Below are 19,391 nucleotides of genomic sequence, written 5' to 3'. Positions count from 1 at the left end.
CGCATATTTTTCACTATAAGTGTTATGTAAGAGCGGTTGATGCACATCGGAGGAGTAAGTGACTCTGGTTTTCAAATATCTGTCAGGCCACTGCAGCTCTTTTCACTCCCATCCTGCTGTCAGAGAACTCACAGCAGCCGGATCACGAGACATGGATTAGGATCGGACTGCAGGCCTGAGAGAGTTATCTGCCGCACACACTCACACACTCACACTCACACTCACACACACACACACACACACACACACACACACACACACACACACACACACACACACACACACACAGATGAGATTATTTAGCCTTTGTGGTAGTCCATTATATATGCTCTATATCGTGTGAGCCGTACTGTAAAGACAGATGTGCTTTCATTTTTAAAGCTAATGGCTGCAGAAGTACCCTGTGGGGTTTTGTCTTTCTTGGAAATAGTGGCTTCCTTCCTCAATAGTTCTCACATCTGTGGTGGTGTATCATGCTTCATAGCTTTGTTAATCACGTGGGTGTGCACTAGGGTGTCAGCTGAATAAATGGTGCTGGTTAGTTTGCAGTTACCATGGTGATAACAAAGCAGGCTCTGCCTTTCTATTAATGGTAACTTTTTCTGTCACTTTTGGTTGTGACAACTGCCTTGGGACGACTGCGTTTGCTCAACTTGTCGCCTCTGCAGTCGTCAAAGTGTGTGTTTGTGTGTGTGATGCAGAGAGATGGTTAAGTGAGCACGTCTGTACTCTCCAGTTTGCTGATGCTGTAGCTTTCCCTCCTAAATTAATCTGATGGGGACACACAATGACAGGCTGTGGCGCACACATGCTGCTGCACTGCTTGTACATGATATATTGCTCCAGCTCATCTGTGCACCCAATGTGTACTGTACATTTTACTATTTCACCTAAAGTCGCATCTTCTAGTCGTTAACATTGGAATTGAACGACTGAAAGGCTGGTTGTGACCCATCAGTCTGTAAAAGCTAATTTATGCTGCCTATGAAAAGAGATTTGTCCGTTTCAAACAGTGTAACTCTCAATGCCCACATACTTCCATGTGGGCATTTACGTTGGCATGGTTGTTCGGCAATACATCCCCTAGAGGGCAGATCAGAGTCAAGAGTCAAGTTTCTGACAACAATAAACATGACGACGGTGAAGGAGGTTGAGATAATGTACCTTTTTAAGAAAGAGGCAAAAGGGGATGTTTGTTCCTCTGCCAGGGCGAAGTTACATCATATAGATGCCTGTAGTTACTTTTCAACTTGCAAACTCCTTAATAAGTGCCATTGTTTAAATGTCTTCCTTGTCATATTTTAGCTATTGGCTAGTTGGACCCCCAACAATTTCCACTGGTACTGCTCAGTTTCGTCTGAGTCTGTCGTCTTGTGTCCTGAGGACAGATATGATTTGAAATGAGCGTAGAGACAGCTCTGGTTTCTGTACACGTATCTTACATTGAGCAGAAATGAGCCTTTAGCTATTCTGTGATCGTACTTGACAGTGAAATGTGTAGGGCAAAGAGACCTTCTCCTGCAGTAATCAGTAAGGTACCACGAAAAAAGTGTGAAAACTTATGTTGCAGCCCCCCCTCCTTTTCTTTCTGCCTACCTCATTTTTCATTCTTTGCATTCTTGTTTCTCATTTCTCTGTCTCTCAATTGCATTTCTGCCAGGATTAAATATCTTGCTGGAATCTCTGTCACTTCTCCACGTTGGCTCATTGTGTGGAGCCCTAACCCTGACCCGATGTTTGACTTTCATCTTCAGCTTTTCTGTTTTCTTCTTTCATTCTCGGTTGATACTTTTCTGAGAAAGCAGAAATGCCCTAAAGAAATTACATTTTGGAACTTTCTCTGCTTTCGAGGTAGTTTAGCACTGGTGCACGGGTGATGGGTCAGATTCTCTCTTAATGCATCCATCCTCCTACTATCTGTACAGTGTATACACTGTATTAGATCAAATCATTTACTCTATGGAATCCACTATAATCCAAATTACTTTTCACATATCTTATTAAAGTACCACATTGTTGTACTCCACATCAAAGTCTTTATCTGTAGGGACCCTTTTAATTCTGCTCAGTCTGATGAACAGAATCAATAGAACGAAGGTTTCCTGGCATGGAGCCAAGCAAGAGACTAGTGTTGGTTGTTTTTGGATTTTCAGTTTCAATATGAGCTAACAGGATGTTTCAAAACACCAGAGTGAGGTATTAGGGAGGACTTCACTTGTTGTGTCTTTCGGTACTGAAGGGTCTCGAGGTAATTGATCTTTGCTGTTTCTGCGATATCAGTTTAAAATCCATGTTTTTGTAATCTTGATCTAATGATCTTCCTAGACCGATTCAGCTCTTTGCATGAATGTCATCTTTGAAAGGAAAATACTTTTCCCTGCAGTTAGATCTGACTCATCTCGTAAGTATCCTTCTACAGCTACTCTAACATGAGTCGCAGTTTATGAATGTGATGGGCTTTAATGCAAATGTCCTCCTTGTCACATAATCTCCAACAACACACTCAGTGATTGTCTGAAATTGGACAAACTTTGGTTACGCAGCTTTCTAAGCTCAGGTTTGTGCTTTACATTCCTTCTGTGGTTAAGCCCCAAATCCTTGTCTAAAGAAGATTAAACTTGTAGAGCAAAGCATCAGGGAAAATGAAGTTAATTCTAAGGAGGAAGTAAAGATGGCAGTTCTGGTTTACCTAGATCCTCTAGGTAAAGTTTATTATTTTACTTTTAGCACTGAACAACGGCATGCACCCAGTGTTATCTCTAAAAGCTACAATGTGCACACTCTTTCCAAGAAGGCATTATCACAGACAATATCCTGTTCAGTTTGTCTGCCACGCAGGGCCTCTGTTATAAAAGTAAGTAACAATAATATACACTGATCATAATCCTGCAAGGGCACAGTAAGAGAAAAAGTAATTTGTCTCCCTTGTAATTTTTTTAAAGCCTTGTAGTAAAATATAAAAATGATTATTGGTATAATTTCCTTTTCATTTTAAGGGTGGATGACCTCAACTATCCAATTTTCATAAACATTTACATAAAAGGTGTCACTGTAACCTAAGTTAATGTGTTAGATATTATAGTCCAAAGAGAAAAGTCAAATCTAAGTCAAGTTACACTTCATTCATGTTAAAACAACCACAGTTGATCAAAGTGCTGAATAGGATTACAATACACAAATACAGGAAAATCTAAATAGATAAAAAAACGGAATAAATAGAAAATATAAAAAGCAATACATCTTTACATCATAAATATAGCGCAATGGCAGATGGAAATCAAGATCTGGAAGTGAGAAGAAGTCTGAGCAATGATTTAAACGTGTGAGGGGTTCTGATATGAACAGGTAAAAAGTTCCAGAGATGAGGGGAAGCCACTGCAAAAAACACCTATAATATTTTTAAGCCTAGATCTCTGGACATCCAGAAATATCCAGAAGTTCTTCAACCTCAGTGCACGGGATGGAGTTATAAAGGTGCAACCTAAAGTCAGAACCAGTTTGTACGGCCAACCGTTTGTTGTTGCCGTGCTCAGCCTATTGTTGCTATGTATGGCTGCTGCTTTGTTGTGTTTGTTGTGTCAAAGTGGTCTGAAACTTTTGGGTCCCTCTGCATATGAATGGCATATGTAGGCTGAGGGCAGCATTTTTCCCTATTGGGACATGTAGAGATTTCAACAAATAATCTAAAAAGTGTTTTCATAAACAAATGGCCAACCCCACATTTTAGTTCATTTTTTAAAAATATTCTGGGACTGGATGTTATCGGTCGCAAAGTTTCCATGGTAAATAACCTCAAGTGAAGCTGGAGGGTTGCATAAAAAGTTCTTCTTTCATAGCTTGTTTAGAGAGCTGCTCATTTTATAGCACATGGCATCGCATTAGTGTGTCTGTGAATCTCTTACTGTTATCACTCTTCCACTTTTTAGAGAATCTACAATGAATAATTGTTGTGTGCTGAGTGTAATTCAAGGTCTCTGGTCCAAACATAAAGGTTATTAGTCAGGCTTTGATGCTTATGTCTTGTGATCATCACACTACTTTAACCACAGGTTGTTGATGATGATTTTGAGTTGTGAGATTTTCACAGTTACTAGTTTGTTGTGACATTGTTTACGAGTCCAGAGTGAAGGGATTTTCTTAGTCTTGCCGGTTGACCACAGGACATGTTTCACATCTGCATTTATTGTTCCGCTCTCATTTCCAGCCTAACTTTTACTGGCTCTGCTCTCCAGGGCTGTTCCAAACGCTTGGCTGAATTGATGAATAATTAATCTCTCTCGTTCTGGACTGAGTCAGTCTCAGACCATTGCTCTAGTGGCATATTATTAAGTCAGATCTCTCCATAACAAAAAAAGACATTTCTCAGGCCACCTGAGAGGGGAAAGGCCAGAGCAGGCTTCTCGGATAGTAATTTCGACCAACACCAGCTTGTGCGCTATCTCCCTGTAATGAAAACAAAGAAGCGGAGAGCAACGCATTTTCATTTCCTGCACAGTGGCTCCGCCTGGATAAAGGTCACTGCTTGTGACTGTGTGGAGCTGTTACAAACACAAACATGCTTTTTGATGGTAGCCTCCTGACATTTTGGTGTGTGTGTTAGTTGGGGGGAAAAAAAAGTTATTTGTGGTGTTGTGTGAAGCGGATCTGCTCTCTGACTCGTAGGTTGTGAGGAAATGTGCAACGTTAGGGGCTCCTCATGATGCTCATAACCCAAATGTCAAATTAGATCAGTGGGGATCTCAAACAGGAAAAAAACATTGCGTAACCAATGCCCCACGTCCTCGCTCACGAGGACAGGATCACATCGCTTTCACTGCCTCTGCCAAGTTGTATTCTACCCAATTATCCAAAGAGAGCTTGAGAGAGGAAAGTCTGTACCAGCATGAGTGACTCAGCCATCAGACTCCCATGACTAGACCTCGCATGATCACCGTGTTGGTTAAATACAGGTCACAGTTCAGTGGGAGATAAAACGATAACAATATTTATCGGGATATGAATTTGTTCTAGAGCAATAGTACAACTTCAATATATATCAGTCAGTGTAATGCTTATGCATTGCGCAAGCATAATGAAAGGTTTAAAGAAAATAACTTGTTTTGAATCCACTACTTCAGATTTGTGAAATGTTGTTTGTTTGTTTCTGTTTGTTATTTTCTGCCCATGATGAAAGTCATCTGCAGCTTTTAATCAGAGGAATTTAAACTTTAAACTTGATTGAAATCATGATAGTCATCAGGATAATTAGGAAAAGGGACTGATAGAAATTTTTTTATCATAATAATAATTCTGGCAATTCAGCCCAGCCCTGCTTGCGGCTGCTCTGTCTGAACAATAATGGAAACTCTGTTTTCGTTATTCGAGCATGAATTCTTATCAGGTAAATACACCCTCAGAAGGAAACAGTTTTGTTTGGAGACTAAACAAGTGTGAGAAAATGTGGTTACGTTACCAGGCTGCAACAGTAGCGATGCATTTTACGTCCAGTAGCAATGACTGGTTTGATCGAGCTGAACTGTAGTGATGGTTTTTTTTTCAGAGAAGACTAAATGACAAAGATTAACTTAAATCATGTCTTGTCATCACAATATTTATCTATATTGCTTTTTTCCATAATTTTCAGCTCTAGTAAATTTTTTCCATTTGCTGATAAATTATTCTTTCAACATATAAAAAAAAAGAAACTTGAAAAATATCTTTAATGAAACCATGTCGGTTTCTGGGAACTTACCGTGATCGCAGACCACTCAATTTCCTTTTACTGTATGTGGAATACGACCACAACAGGTATGCTGATAACACAAGGACAAAGTAATTTCAGATGCTCATTTTGGTAGATTCATTTTAATAGAGTGAGTGCACAGCTCCAGCGAAGCCCCAGGGCTTGTTTATTAAACTAATCACAGTTTAGGCAACCTTGAGGCTTTGTTTCCCTGCCAGTCAATCCCTCGGTTTATCTTTGTTCTAAACCGCTACCGCATTTATTTCTCTCATCTTTATGTTACTGTCAGCTTTTATGTTTTTCCCCTGTCCTCTCCTGTCTCTCTCATGAGCCATGCATTTCTTTTTCTTCCTTTTCCTCGTCTCCTGTGTGGGATGCTGCCTGGCCCACTGGTTTGCAGTAACTCCCATCAATTCCCCCCTCTCTGCTTGGTTGGGTTGTTGCCTCAGCTGGGCAACAATCACTCTCTCCTTGACCTTGGTGAGTGTGGTCTACCCTGCATCTTCATCCCTTTGGACATCCACAAGCTGTTGTTAGAATTAAATCCAGAGAACTGTGTCCAGAGATTTTCCTGAGTTTGTCTTTCACAAACGAAGATCGCATCAAGTGATTGTAGTGGTCAGACGCATTCAATACAACAGAAAAATGTGCTTAGAGTTGGGGGATGGTGCCTGGCTGGACCATGCAGGAGGCAGGACATGATGTGTAAATTCAGTTGTTTCTGACCCTCGCTGTTCAGAAACCTGTTCAAGAATGCTCGCTGGGATTTTGCGGACATTGTCCTGCTGAACGCTCACAATGTCTCGCTCCAGATAATTTCCAGAGCAACTCACTGGGAAGTTTGCGTTGTCACTTACAGCCCCTTGGTAAAATTGCTGAAAAGTTCATGTCAGTGCATGTCTGAAAATAGTGTGCATCGTTTAGTCATTATAGTGTTAGCAAGTCATTAAAAACAAATCTTGCTTTGACAATTGTGTCTCAGGAAGGAAGTTGACTCACCACAAGCTGGTCTCCTGGTCCCCGTTTTCCTCACCGTGAAAGTTGGCAAGAAAAGTGTGACTGAACCTCAGGAACTGTAAATATACACTTTGAATGATTCACTCTTATTTGATAGATCTGGAAAGGGAAAAGAAATTCACAGTCAATATTTACCTATTTACTCCTTAAAGGTCTCTTTCCATCACCGGCTTTCTGTGTTTGTCACCTTCTCGATGTTATAAACCAATAGATTCCATGTTTGAGTCAATGCAGAAATCTGTGTCCTTGCAGCGACGTGAGTTGCTCTGGTGTCGGCGCTGATGTTTTGAATATTTTAAACCCTACATTGTTTTCATCCTTGTGTGTTTGCTAGCAGGCTTCTCCTTCACAGCGTTTGCTACACCTGTTTGGGCACGACACCAGTTGTCAACCAGTAGATCAGCATGAAACAATCACAGAAATAGTTTATCCCGCTGCCACCTTGCTCGTGTTTGTGAATTGTAAAAATAGCCTGCTCCATTGTGGTACAAAATTGTCACTGGGACCTTCAAACAGCACACTAGGTGATTTCACGGTTTCTCTATCAAAAGTAGGGTGGGATCGTGGTGTTTCTGCCTTGACCACCATTGTCACCTTCAGTGTTTATTCTGCAAGTTTTTAATGGCAGCTGAATAATCGGCAAGAGGTTTCATTCTCTCCAAAACAAACAGACCCAGTGATAAAATGGAAAAACACAAAATAAAGCAGTTTAATTATAACAAATCTACAAAGTTTATGTTTTTGGCAGACAAGCACAATGCTAATATCTGCACAAAGGGAAGATGACATCATTGACAGAGGACCAAAGGTAACATATTCAGATAAAGACGTGTTAATTGAAGATTCCTTATTTCTAAGGTTAAGATGTTTGCAGATATATAGTGAACCCCTGTAGGCATCCCATTATAATAGGGCTGGACTATAGTCAAAATATTAACAAGTGAAATATTCAAATTGTAGGACCTGCAATTTTTTTGTAAAATGTGTCACAGTATATAATTATGTTTTGATAAATCGAATAAATTATGCCACAGCGATGTTTCTGTCTGTGCAAGTCGGACTGTATGTAAATTGATCTGCCCTCTGTTGTGTCTATGCTGTGGCTTTGTGACCTAGACGCTCAGTGCAGCATCTCTCAGTCAGGGATCAGTGTTGCCTGAATGAACCCAGTCAATGGTGTCGGATTAGCAGAGGCGTACAGCTGGCTGCTGTGTGGTACGAGGGACGGCAGATCGCTGGCTTAGAAGATCAAATGTCTGCCGATACGACATTAACACAGTACCCTTGAACCACTAATGTAGTAAAAAGTCGTCAGGTGGCGTGTCTGGCGAGCTGTTACGAAAAATCCCAAATGCCTCGCCAGCTCCGGTGGTGAGAAATTCCCGCTCTATGGACCACAGAACTGTGACGAAGCTGATTCCATCTTTGTATCGTCTTTGTTACCCCAGATTCAGAGATTATCCTGGACTCTTCTTTTGTTGCTCTTTGTCACCACTACATTTAAAATGCTTAAATATGACATGATAACATATTTATAATTATAAAATATGACTTGTGGTTCTAGGGACTGAACTTCTTATGTGCCATTTTCTCATTTCTAATGTGTTTGAAAACGGTGCTTGCTGTATATGGGGCATTTGTATCATATTACAGTGCTGCAACTGACCTGATAAATCCATATTGGTGTGACTGTTCCACATAATGACATTAGTCACTGTTGCATCACTTTCCAACTGTATTATCTTGTATAACAATTACAAAATGATGGACGGGAATTTCATTATGGCTTGTCATAGGAAATGGTGGTGTTTCATTTGAATTCCTCTTCATGTGAATGTAAGAAATAATGTGGCTTAGATTTATGTTGTCACTCTCATGTCTTATCTGTGTGTCTCTGTCTCTTATCAGGTCAGCCTCCAGAGTCTAGAGAATTTCCTCTGTCTCTTCCACTACGTGCAGCATCACCCCAACCACAGCACCAAAGATGCCCTGAAGTTCTGGTAGGTCTCATTTAGGGCGGTGGTGACCTGTATGTTTATTGTCTGTATGCATTTGTTTTTCATAGGGTTTAATAGGAGTCAGGCAAATCACTTGCATTCAGGGTTGGCATCATACAGCTGTTAAAATACGTTTTATGATTATCTTTTTTTAATGCACTGATATTGGAATGGTACTAATAGTGGTCGATAGGCAATGTTCAGGTATTGTTGAGGTAAAATGGAATCGGAGCCTCTGTCACAGGAAGTAACTGCAGAAGTGACAGATTTGTATCCCACCAAGACATTAGAGGTTGCAGACCTTATGTAACCAGGGTGCATTTGCTTTCAGTGTACCTCGCTGCATAGATTTACATATTGATGAGGAAAATTGTGGGACATTAGGCACCTCAAGTACCTTTGGTTTGGATTCTGTGTAAATAAGTCACACACACACACTTAACACACACATAAAACACGCACTGCCTAGAATTAAGTGAGGGCATTAGCATTCGTGAGCCATGTGCTGCCTTAGGCTGAAAGTGATTAGTTAGAAAATGTTTTTTTGGTTAAAATGCCTGAAATAATGTCCTTGTTTAAAGACAAGCTCAGGGCAGGTTAATGTTTCGCTCTGTGAGATCAACTATAGGATGTTCCATGTTTTTACTTTTTACTTTCTATCTGCATTAATGAATAACTTTATCAACAGATGTTGTAGAAATGATACTGCAATGGATTGCTCAGTTTCTAAATTCCGTTGTCCTGCCATAAACTCTCTGATATTTTAGCTGCTCAGAGAATTTTTTTTATTAGATTTGTACAAGAATTTATAATTAGTGTGTTATAAACAGCCAGTTTGTAAGTGAGTTAGTGTAGAGTTACCATTAAGATGAATGAATAAAGTGAAACCTAAAATTATTGTAGCAAAACAAAAGGCTCAGTCTTTACGTAAAAAAAAACAGATACGATGTTACTGCCCTCCTACTTCAATGCGTCCTTTGTTGAAATGATTGTTAAGCAATATATACACTAGAGGATAGAGACGACTCTAAAGTTTCTGACAACAAACATGGCGACGGTGGAGGTGGTTTAGATGATCTACGAGCAGAAGAGGCTGTTTGTGCCTGTGCCACGGAAAAGTAACATCATATAGATGTCTGTAGTTTCTTACCACCTCTCTTATTCTCCGGCATTGTTGAAATTTCTTCCTTGAGTCTCGGCTGTATCACTTGAACTATGGGGACATGGCGACACTGTAAATTGAGGTATGGTAAGGTCACACCAAGCTGCATGGTTTGCGCCTGCAATATCCTCCACACTCATTACAGTAAAATCCATCAAAACATGAATTTATTAGAGTGCTATAATGTTGAGATCTTTATTCGGCAGACAGACATATTTGATCCAGACTAAAACTGAGTAGTCATAGGGAAAAGGCATTTAAACTGCGGTTACAGCGTGTCACCATGGGAGTCACAACAGGCAGAGCAGGAAATAGCCTGGGGCCCTGAGCTGAGAAGGGACCCTTTTGAGGACAAAGATTACCACAGTCCACACTAACAACAATTAACCAGTTTCATTCCCCCAGGTTTGTTTTGCCTGGGGCCCCCAAAGTCCCTAGAAACACTTGTGAGTGTCACTTGATGCTTTGTAACAGTACATCATTGTATTATCATCATGTAATTATTAGTACAATATAACAATAGTGGATTTCCTGATTGGTATTGTATACAGCTTGCATGCAGATAATGCATCACCCCTCTGATGCTTTTTTTTTTCCGTTGCAGCACACCCAATATCCAGGACTGAAAATATCTTCCTATCATGTATATCTATGGGGTAGAAACTCTCTTGAAAATATCATAGGGTCAGGGCTAATCTAACCCTAACCCTCTTTTAAAAGAGTAGAAACCATCTAATATGTGTTTTGTCAAATATTTTGGGGAAATGAGAACTTAGAGTAAATTCAACTGCATGGAATGAAGAATTTAGATAACATTAAACGCAAAAGTAACAGTTTGTGCAAATCTTCATTGAAATATTATTGACAAATTTTGTATGTTTTACTAACCTTTCCATGTTGTGACAGAAGTTAAATTAGGATTAAAAAATAGTAGGACATCACAATCACTCTCCACTTCATTGCTTTACAAGCTATTGCTACAATGCTAGTAGACCTTTGGTAATAAAAAAATCCTAATACAGTTGTTTTAGTGGAGAACACAAAGGCTGTTATTGTGAGTGGCGGTTGATTTCGGAGGTCTTGTTCAGGGCCCTGGGGGCTCGTCAGTATTCCCAAGGCCAGTCTCCTTGCCATGTGACATCACATGCTTTCATGTGATACGCTGATCTGCTGCGAATCTGGAAAGCTTCCATTTGAAATTCCAATTTAATGGAATTTGCGCTGCAGAACAGAAAATTCAGTCAGCAGTGGTGTGAGGAGGTATGCAGCTACAGCAAGCAGAACTCCAGTCAGGCTTGGAGCAGAAACAAGATGAGTGGAAGGAAACAATTTGGCCCAGTAACATTTGGTAAGATGAAAATGATTGTGCACTGTTGAAAGAACTAATATACATATTAGTTCTTTTAAAATTAGACTTTTAATGTTTATTTCATTGGGACAGAGCAACCGGAGAAATGTAAACACGTAAATGTAAGAACTGTTCCTGGGGCACGTCTTGAATTCATGTTGAAAAATTTGTGTTGAACTGTGTATTTGGGATTGTCCTGTAAAGGGTGGGTGTTTGCGCATGTGTGTTAGTGTGAGTGAGAGTGAGTGTGTTGATCTGAGAATTTGGAGAGGTGGGAATTGTGTTTCTTCTTTTAAGAGATGCAGCTCACTCTCAGCGATGTTGAGAGGACTATGTGGTTATAGCAGACAGAAGCATTCTGGCTTGGAGGCGCTCTATGAATGCTTGTCGTAAGGATAAGTTGTATTCCAACGTTCAAGCAACACAAGTCTAGATTTCAAGCTTTGATTTGACAACCTGATTATTTAGGTTTCACAATGATATTGCTGAGGCTTTTTAGCGGAGCTGGCTTTGGCTTTTTTGCTCTGTCGTCTCACTGTGCTTGAGTTGTGTTACCCACTTGGTTGTGGTATGCAGGCATGTCCATTGAACTGACCTTAACACAGCAATTACTCCTCTATTTTGTCACACTGTGTTGTCTATTACCGATAAAGTCTTAAGTCGACTTAAGCATATTAAATAAATTGCATACGTTGTCATTTCAACCTAATGTGTACTAGTACGTTTTTTTCCTTAGCATTAAAGCAGAATAGACAAAACAAGTGATGTAGTAAATCAGTATCTGCTATGTCTTAATTCTTAATATGATTCATCATAGCAGGAGTGTGATTATGTTTTATTTTGACCCTACTGGTTTTTCTTAAAGTTACATCAGTAATCCCAGTTTTATTTTCCTCACATGAATAGAAACCTCATTAATCTATATTGACGGTGAAAGAATTCCATTGTACCTCAGGTGTTTGATGTCTTGTGTCTTCTATTGTAGCTCAGATATGAGTGGGGCCAGTAACACTCTGGCGAGGGAGTTCCTGACTGATGTTCATCAACTATGCAGTGCGGTGGCTCAGAGAGCAGAGGCACGGGAAGAAGACGAGGAGGAGAGTCACATGGTGGCACTGGGGGAGTACCTGGTCAGGGGACGTGGCTTCCTGCTGCTCAGCACCCTTGACTCAATTATTGACCAGGTAAGAAGAAGCTAGGTGCATCTGTCTTATCTGCTGAACCTAAATCCCACGTTATGTGCATTTTCAATTGCGATACTGGAAACTGAAGTTGTAGCTGAGAGCTTTACTTCCAGAGCAACGCTATTAGGCTCTACTGTAGATTAGGAGCAAATAATCCCTGCCTCCGGGATCCTTTTCATTAACTCTGTTTCTGAGTTTCAGATCAGAGCTGAAAGACAACACTGCCAAAAATCTCGTGCAAAAATCTGTTTTCAGATCTCCATTTACAAGGTTGAAAAACCTGGAAAAACTAACTGATGCACTGAACACTGACACATTTGAAACTCGGGAAAGGTGAAGAAGGAAAAATTAAATACAAAATAATGTTTATATATGTAAAAATGTCATGCAAGAATTTTTCAAATAATATTTCAAGCTTTAAAATGGAGTTTCAACCTCACAATGTATTTTTTCCAGTGTCTCAATATGATTTGATATTTATCCCATAAAGTTGAGACTACCGCTGTTTTGTTTTCAACTGATTGTTCAGTGAGAAGTGCAGGGAAGAGGTTACTTCACTCATTGTTTTCAATGAGAAGTGAAATCCTGACATTAACAAAGTAATATCCACACTGAGCCATGGGCCGCTGCTATTACTTTCAAACCATGCCTCACATTTGTTAATTAATCAATACAAATCGGCCTTTATAACCTGCTGCGACTAATCAAAAGGAAATTGCAGACAGTGTTTTCAATAGAGATCAAATATAACAAACACACATGATAAAAGCAATGAAGATTATGCAAACATCAGACAGACACCAGCTGGTGAGATTAAAAAGGATATTTAATGAGCACAGTGTTATAAAACTCCTTAATGAAAGTAGGTTATGCACTTATAAGACTTAAAGGATTATTCATATATTTTTAAACAAATGCCTGTTTTCATTTACAGACACTTGAGCATTATTATATTTAAACATGTTCAATATTAAAGCTCAACATTATGTTCAGTATTAATGCTCAACATTATGTGCAATATCAGTCTTTCGTTATCATTAAGGTATGTGCAATACTACAATATAATTTCCATTATTATCATGTATAGTATAATAATAACATCATGTACAATACTTACTTCTCACTTGTCATTTCTAGTGCTACTCATTATATTTCTATTTCAGTCTAGTTTTTAGTTTATTCTTTTATATTTTTGTAACCTATTTGTGTTGTTATTTATTTAGTCTGTGGTCCTCTCTTAGTCCCCCTGACACTTATATTATATTTTAATACTTCACGTCTTTTTTTTAATACTATTACATTAATCTTTTTTATTGTAACTTTGGAGCAAGATCTGGCACAAGACTTTCCGTCAGGATTTATACAATTCATACTTTAAAGCACCACATGGAAAATGTTGTGTATATATATATATATCTTTTTTTCCCGATGCTACTCATGCTCCCTCTATACCACCTATATTTTCAGGGAGACTATTTTTAAGAAGAAACAAGCTTTACCGTGGTCACATGATTGATTGTAGAAGGTTATGTAGCTGCTGCTGCACACAAGATGTTGATGTTGAAATTGTTCCTTTTTTTTTATCATCCAATGCACCAAATGTGTCAGTGCTACTCTCCTTCAAAATGGATCTTACAGATATGGTTTGGACAGTATTGTACCTCAAAGGGAAATGGTGTCCACTTGTAAACACTTTGTCGTGCTCTTACGGAGCCCAGTGTTTCCTCTGCTTACACACTGATGTCTGCAGACTTCCCAACAAGAGACTGGGCTGCAGCAAACAGTCTATTTACTGTACATATTGATCTGATCTGTGTTTTGCCAACTAACGAGTTATGAATTAATGGGCTTTCACATCTAATTTAATGCATTATATGTGTGTTATCACATATCCGACTCATGTGTGTCAGCTTTGGCCTGAATGGAGTAAAGCCTTTAATGAAAATTGGGGCCAGACCTTATAATGATTTTTTATTTGCGGTTTAGGTTATTGATCTAGAATATGAATCCGTTTTTACAGAATTCAGTATAAAAAGAGAAAATATAATTTGGTCTTAGTTATGCTCCATTATGTTATTAAATACTCCTCTTTCTGACATTGATTAGATGAAACATGTCTTTTTGTAATGATGGCACGTCTCTTATTTATTAGATTTATAAAGTCATTTTCTAATGTAACCCTGATTCCTACAGGCATGTTAAACTCATGACACAGCACGTCAAAACATATGATTTACTATTTTAATTAACTCCACAGAGGAGGTGGTGTTTTCACTTGTGTCTGTTTGTTGGTTTATTTGTTGGCAGCATTACACTAATACTACAAAACCTATTTCCACCAAACTTGGTTAGGGGATAGGGCCTGAGCCTGGGAAGAACTTTTCAACTTTGGTGCAGATCCAGGAACTTCTCTGTCAGTGTAACAATTTCAATAATTTGTCAAAGCATAATGCACAGGCATTTTTTTAGGGAACTGATAGTTATCAGTGTTTACAATTTGGTGGTGATCCATATCTTCAGATTTCTTAAAATAATTTTTTCTACAATTGTTTATTGTTGTTAAACCGCAGCCTTTTTATTTCTAATCTTTGTAATATTTTTTGATATTTCTAATAATGGAGTGTAAGTCATTAAACCATAGCAAGCTGATTATTTTTTAATTCACACATGAAGGAGTCGGTTGATTGTTTTTAATTAACACATGAAGGAAGTGGTTCTCTCCCTGCTGTGAGTTATGCACTGAATAGATCCCCCGGGTCTAAGAAGTAATGTTGTTATGTAGGTGCCACATTGCTCACAAATGCACATGCGCAGAACACTAACTAAATCGCTAGCTAACTGCACACATATATATATATATAACAAGCTCCTAGGCGGATGGTTGGTTTAGAAAGTAAGTTAGTAAATCAAGATAAGAAGCAAATCAAGTCTGTGATTTGTCTTGGCAGAAAGTGGAAAAACCAAGAAATTACATTTTTTTTTTTTATGAACAAAAGTGTATCCCAGTGGGAGGGTCTTAATGTGACATTGTAGTGTGAGGAAGAGGGGCAAGAAGGCATTCTAGGTATCCCCACTGAGTTATTTTGTATTTTCCTCTCAGGAGCTGACCTGTCGTGAGGAGCTGCTTACTTTGCTGCTGTCTCTTCTGCCGCTGGTCTGGAAGATCCCTGTTCAGGAGGAAAAAGCCCCAGGTGATAGCACACAAATACTTCCTTGGTTTCTACTTTATGTTAACTTTAAAAGCACATACCTCTCGCTGTCCTGATGCAATGTCTTGTGACTACTTCTTATTCAAGCTCTGTATGTAATATATTCAATTCACACACTATATTTAATGAGTGTAAAATATGCATTAATCTGTACAAAAGAACAAAAAATGCAGACTTCCTTTGGTAGGCCAGAAATCCTATGTTCTGTATTTTCCTCTATTTGTTTCAATGTCAAGGTCAATGTCTGTTTTATGTATATAGCACATTTAAAACAATTTGGTTGACCAAAGTGCTTTACAGGTGGAGTGGTATGACCAAAGGACAGTAAAAAGTAATACATTAAACTTCAAGTAATACATTAAACATACATTTAAGTTCAAGTTATACAAATAAAATACAATTATTAATGTAAAATAAAAATATATAAAAAATCTTCCATCTTTTACATAAATCTTAACCAGTTATTGCCGTCAGTTTTCAGCAGTGTTTTAGCTTTAGGTTTGGTGAGTTTATGTGAAAGCATTGGGATATGTGCACATTGCCGTCTGCTGTAAAAATGTCTCTTAAAATGATATATATATATATGTATATATTTTAACTAACCACCACTTACTGTGCACTGTACTGTAATTTGAGATAGATTAATCTTTTGAGCCAATATCTCCTGTATAATAGATCTTAGCATTGCATCACATAAACTGTCGGACAAGAGGAGAAGACATGTGGTTGCAGAAGCCTGCGACCTCAGGATGACACTGATTTTTAGTACAGGGCTGTTGATCCTCTCTAACAAGGACCCTAGACATTTTTACGTTAATTAATTTTTCTCACTGAAGATGTTAAACCCACTGGAGAGGCCATGGCTGCTGAAATGCAGCAGCTTTATGATCCCCATCTTTTACTTTAAAGACAAATGGTATTTTAAAATCCGGTGTATTTCAGCATAGTGCTTAGAAATTAGATTCTAGCATAGTAAAAAAAAAAATATATATATATATTATTTAGGTTCTTGAAGCACATTTGGTACTGTATGTTTTATATCTGTCCAGAATTATATTGACAGATGTTTTTGTGTGGACAGATTTCACGCTGCCGTCCCTACTGGAGGTATTCCTCGGCCGGGAGGTGAAGGCCGTCCATCTCAAGGCAGGACAGAAGGCTGCGACAGATGAGCAGAGCTCTGGGAAGAGGTCGCGCGTTGGCAGCGGAACCTGGAAGTCAAGGAGGTCACACCGAGCAGCACAGAGATACTCTGTAAAGGATGCTCGCAAGTCCCAGGTTTCTACCTCAGATTCAGAAGCCAACTCTGAAGACAAAGCAGGCGCAGGTGGTGCGAGGAGTCGAAGATCACACAGTTCAACGATCAGGTTAAGCTCTCAGCATCATCGTTCGGAGGCCTCGCAGTTCGCATCCACTACCAGCACCACCAAAGAAATCATGAGTGCACCATACCCCCATCCCCGCCCGCCTGGATCCCAGACAGTGGACACTGAAACCCTGACAGACCCAGCTGCAATATCAATATTTAACCGCATGGAAAACTCACCGTTTGATCTCTGTCATGTGCTGCTTTCCTTGTTGGAGAAGGTGTGTAAGTTCGACATGAACATCAACCACAACCCTGGCCTGGCAGTCAGTGTTGTTCCAACTCTCACTGAGATCCTTTCTGAGTTTGGCGACTGTTGTGGTCCAGGAGGTGGCAGTGGAACCGGGGCAGAGGAGCTTGCTGGAGGCTGGACCGAAGAGCCCATTGCCTTGGTCCAGAGGATGCTACTGCGCACCATCTTGCACCTGATGTCAGTTGATGTGAGTCAGTGTGAAACCCTTCCAGACAGCCTGAGACGCAGCCTGACAGACCTGCTACGAGCCACCCTCAAAATCCAAAGCTGCTTGGACAGACAGACCAACCCCTTTGCACCTAGGCCCAAGAAAACCTTGCAGGAGGTCCAGGATGAGTTTTCATTCTCCCGCTATCGTCACAGGGCTTTACTGCTGCCAGAGCTTCTAGAGGGAGTACTGCAAGTGCTGCTGGGTTGCCTGCAGGCTTCCACACCCAACCCCTTCTTCTTTAGCCAGGCACTGGAGCTTATCCATGAATTTGTCCAGCGCCGGGGACTAGAGCTGTTTGAGGCCACCGTGTTGCGGCTGGAGGGGCTCGGCAGGGCGAGGGATTCTGAAGTAGGAGGTGAGGCCTCTGAGAGGCTAAGAGGTCTGATTGCAGGGGTCTTCAAGATCATAAGTGCCATCAAGAAGGCAAAGTCAGAGCAGCTGCATCAGTCTGTGTGTGCCCGACGCCGTCATCGTCGCTGTGAATATTCACACTTCCTACACCACCACAGAGACCTGTCAGGTTTGCCCATCTCTGCTTTCAAGCAGGCAGCTAGACGCAACCCCTTTGAAGAGGACATAGATGGCAAGGAAGAGATGGAGGAGGACACAGTGCGCTACCCTGAGCGGTGCTGCTGCTTGGCTGCCTGTGCTCACCAATGTTTGCGGCTCTTGCAGCGACTCTCCCCTAGTGGACCAGCTGTACTTCAGGTTCTTGCTGGGGTGCAGGCTGTTGGAATATGCTGCTGTATGGACCCCCGCTCAGTTGTAGGACCCCTGCTGCATGCCTTCCAAGCTCAGGGTCTGCGTAGTTACCAGTCTCATGTTCTCAGTGTGCTTGGTAGACTGATCCTAGACCAGCTTGGCGGGGGACAGCCCTCAGAGAAAGCCAAACTGGCGTCCTGTAACATCTGCACTCTGGACAGCAGTCAGCTGCCAGGCCTGGAGGAAACGCTGCAGCATGGGGAACCTTCAGCAGTTTCTACCAGTCTGTGCTACCGCTCCCAAGGTATTCTGCCAAGTGGAGGGGGGGCAGAGGACATGTTGTGGAAGTGGGACGCCCTCGAGGCCTATCAGGAGCTGGTGTTTGGTGAGGACTGGCAGTTGAGTCAACAAATAGCTGGCCATGTTTGCCACCTGACCTTGCGGGGCAATGCTATTGTGCAGTGGCAGCTCTACACGCACATCTTCAACCCTGTGCTTCAGAGAGGAGTGGAGCTGGCTCACCATGCCCAACAGCTGGGAGTTTCCACTGTGTGTACTCAGGTCTGCAGCTATCATGCGCAGTGTCTGCCTGTGGAGGTGTTGCTCATATACCTGCAAACGTTACCTGCCCTCCTAAAATCAAGGTGAGCTGTTTACATCAGTTTTTTTTGTCTTTTCACTTGCTCATCTGTCTTTTTCAGTCGTTGTATAAGTCTGGGTTTTCTCTATACTATCGGACTGCATTTTAAGTTCGGGCCTTAAAAGATTTAAAATCTTTGGGCATAAATATATGGAGCTACAAAGTGTCCAATAATTATTAAAGTCTTTGGTTTGAATACATGCAGAATCATCAATAACAATCTGTGTAAACACTTATCCAGATGTTTGAAATAGAGGAGAAAAAAATATAATTCACTAGCCCAGTGTTTGACTGAAAGGAGGCCTGTGGTTTGCACAAAAACCATGTCCCAACACCAGAGTAAGAAACCTGAGCCACTTGAACGTTGTTGGTCATTAGATCTTTCTCTCCATGTCTTTGCTAATTGATACTAATCAATAATTCATCAGAGCAGTCTAGCGTGAGTGCTAGATGGAGGATTGTTGACCGTTTATATAACACTGTTATGAGCAGAGCAGCCACGCAGAAGAAGGTGCTTGCAGTGTTTTGTATGGACACGTTTGACAAACATACGTTTGGTCTGTTTAGGTTGTATCTCAGC

General features: G+C 40.4%; 1 protein-coding gene across 3 annotated transcripts in view; it reads left to right on the top strand.

Annotated features, from left to right (window-relative positions):
• The window catches only part of lyst (lysosomal trafficking regulator), a 51,905-nt gene that overhangs the window by 1,359 nt on the left and 31,155 nt on the right, over positions 1-19,391 (top strand). For all 3 annotated transcript variants that reach the window (XM_062400798.1, XM_062400797.1, XM_062400795.1), the window contains exons 3-6: positions 8,648-8,739; positions 12,232-12,430; positions 15,531-15,621; positions 16,721-18,815. In XM_062400798.1, coding sequence (XP_062256782.1) covers positions 8,648-8,739; positions 12,232-12,430; positions 15,531-15,621; positions 16,721-18,815 — 2,477 coding nt within the window. The remainder of the gene's footprint in view (positions 1-8,647; positions 8,740-12,231; positions 12,431-15,530; positions 15,622-16,720; positions 18,816-19,391) is intronic.

This window comes from Platichthys flesus, chromosome 12 (assembly GCF_949316205.1).
Source record: "Platichthys flesus chromosome 12, fPlaFle2.1, whole genome shotgun sequence".
Classification (NCBI taxonomy): domain Eukaryota; kingdom Metazoa; phylum Chordata; class Actinopteri; order Pleuronectiformes; family Pleuronectidae; genus Platichthys; species Platichthys flesus.
The sequence above is the reverse complement of the archived record's forward strand: the minus strand, read 5'-3'. Positions and strand labels throughout refer to the sequence as shown.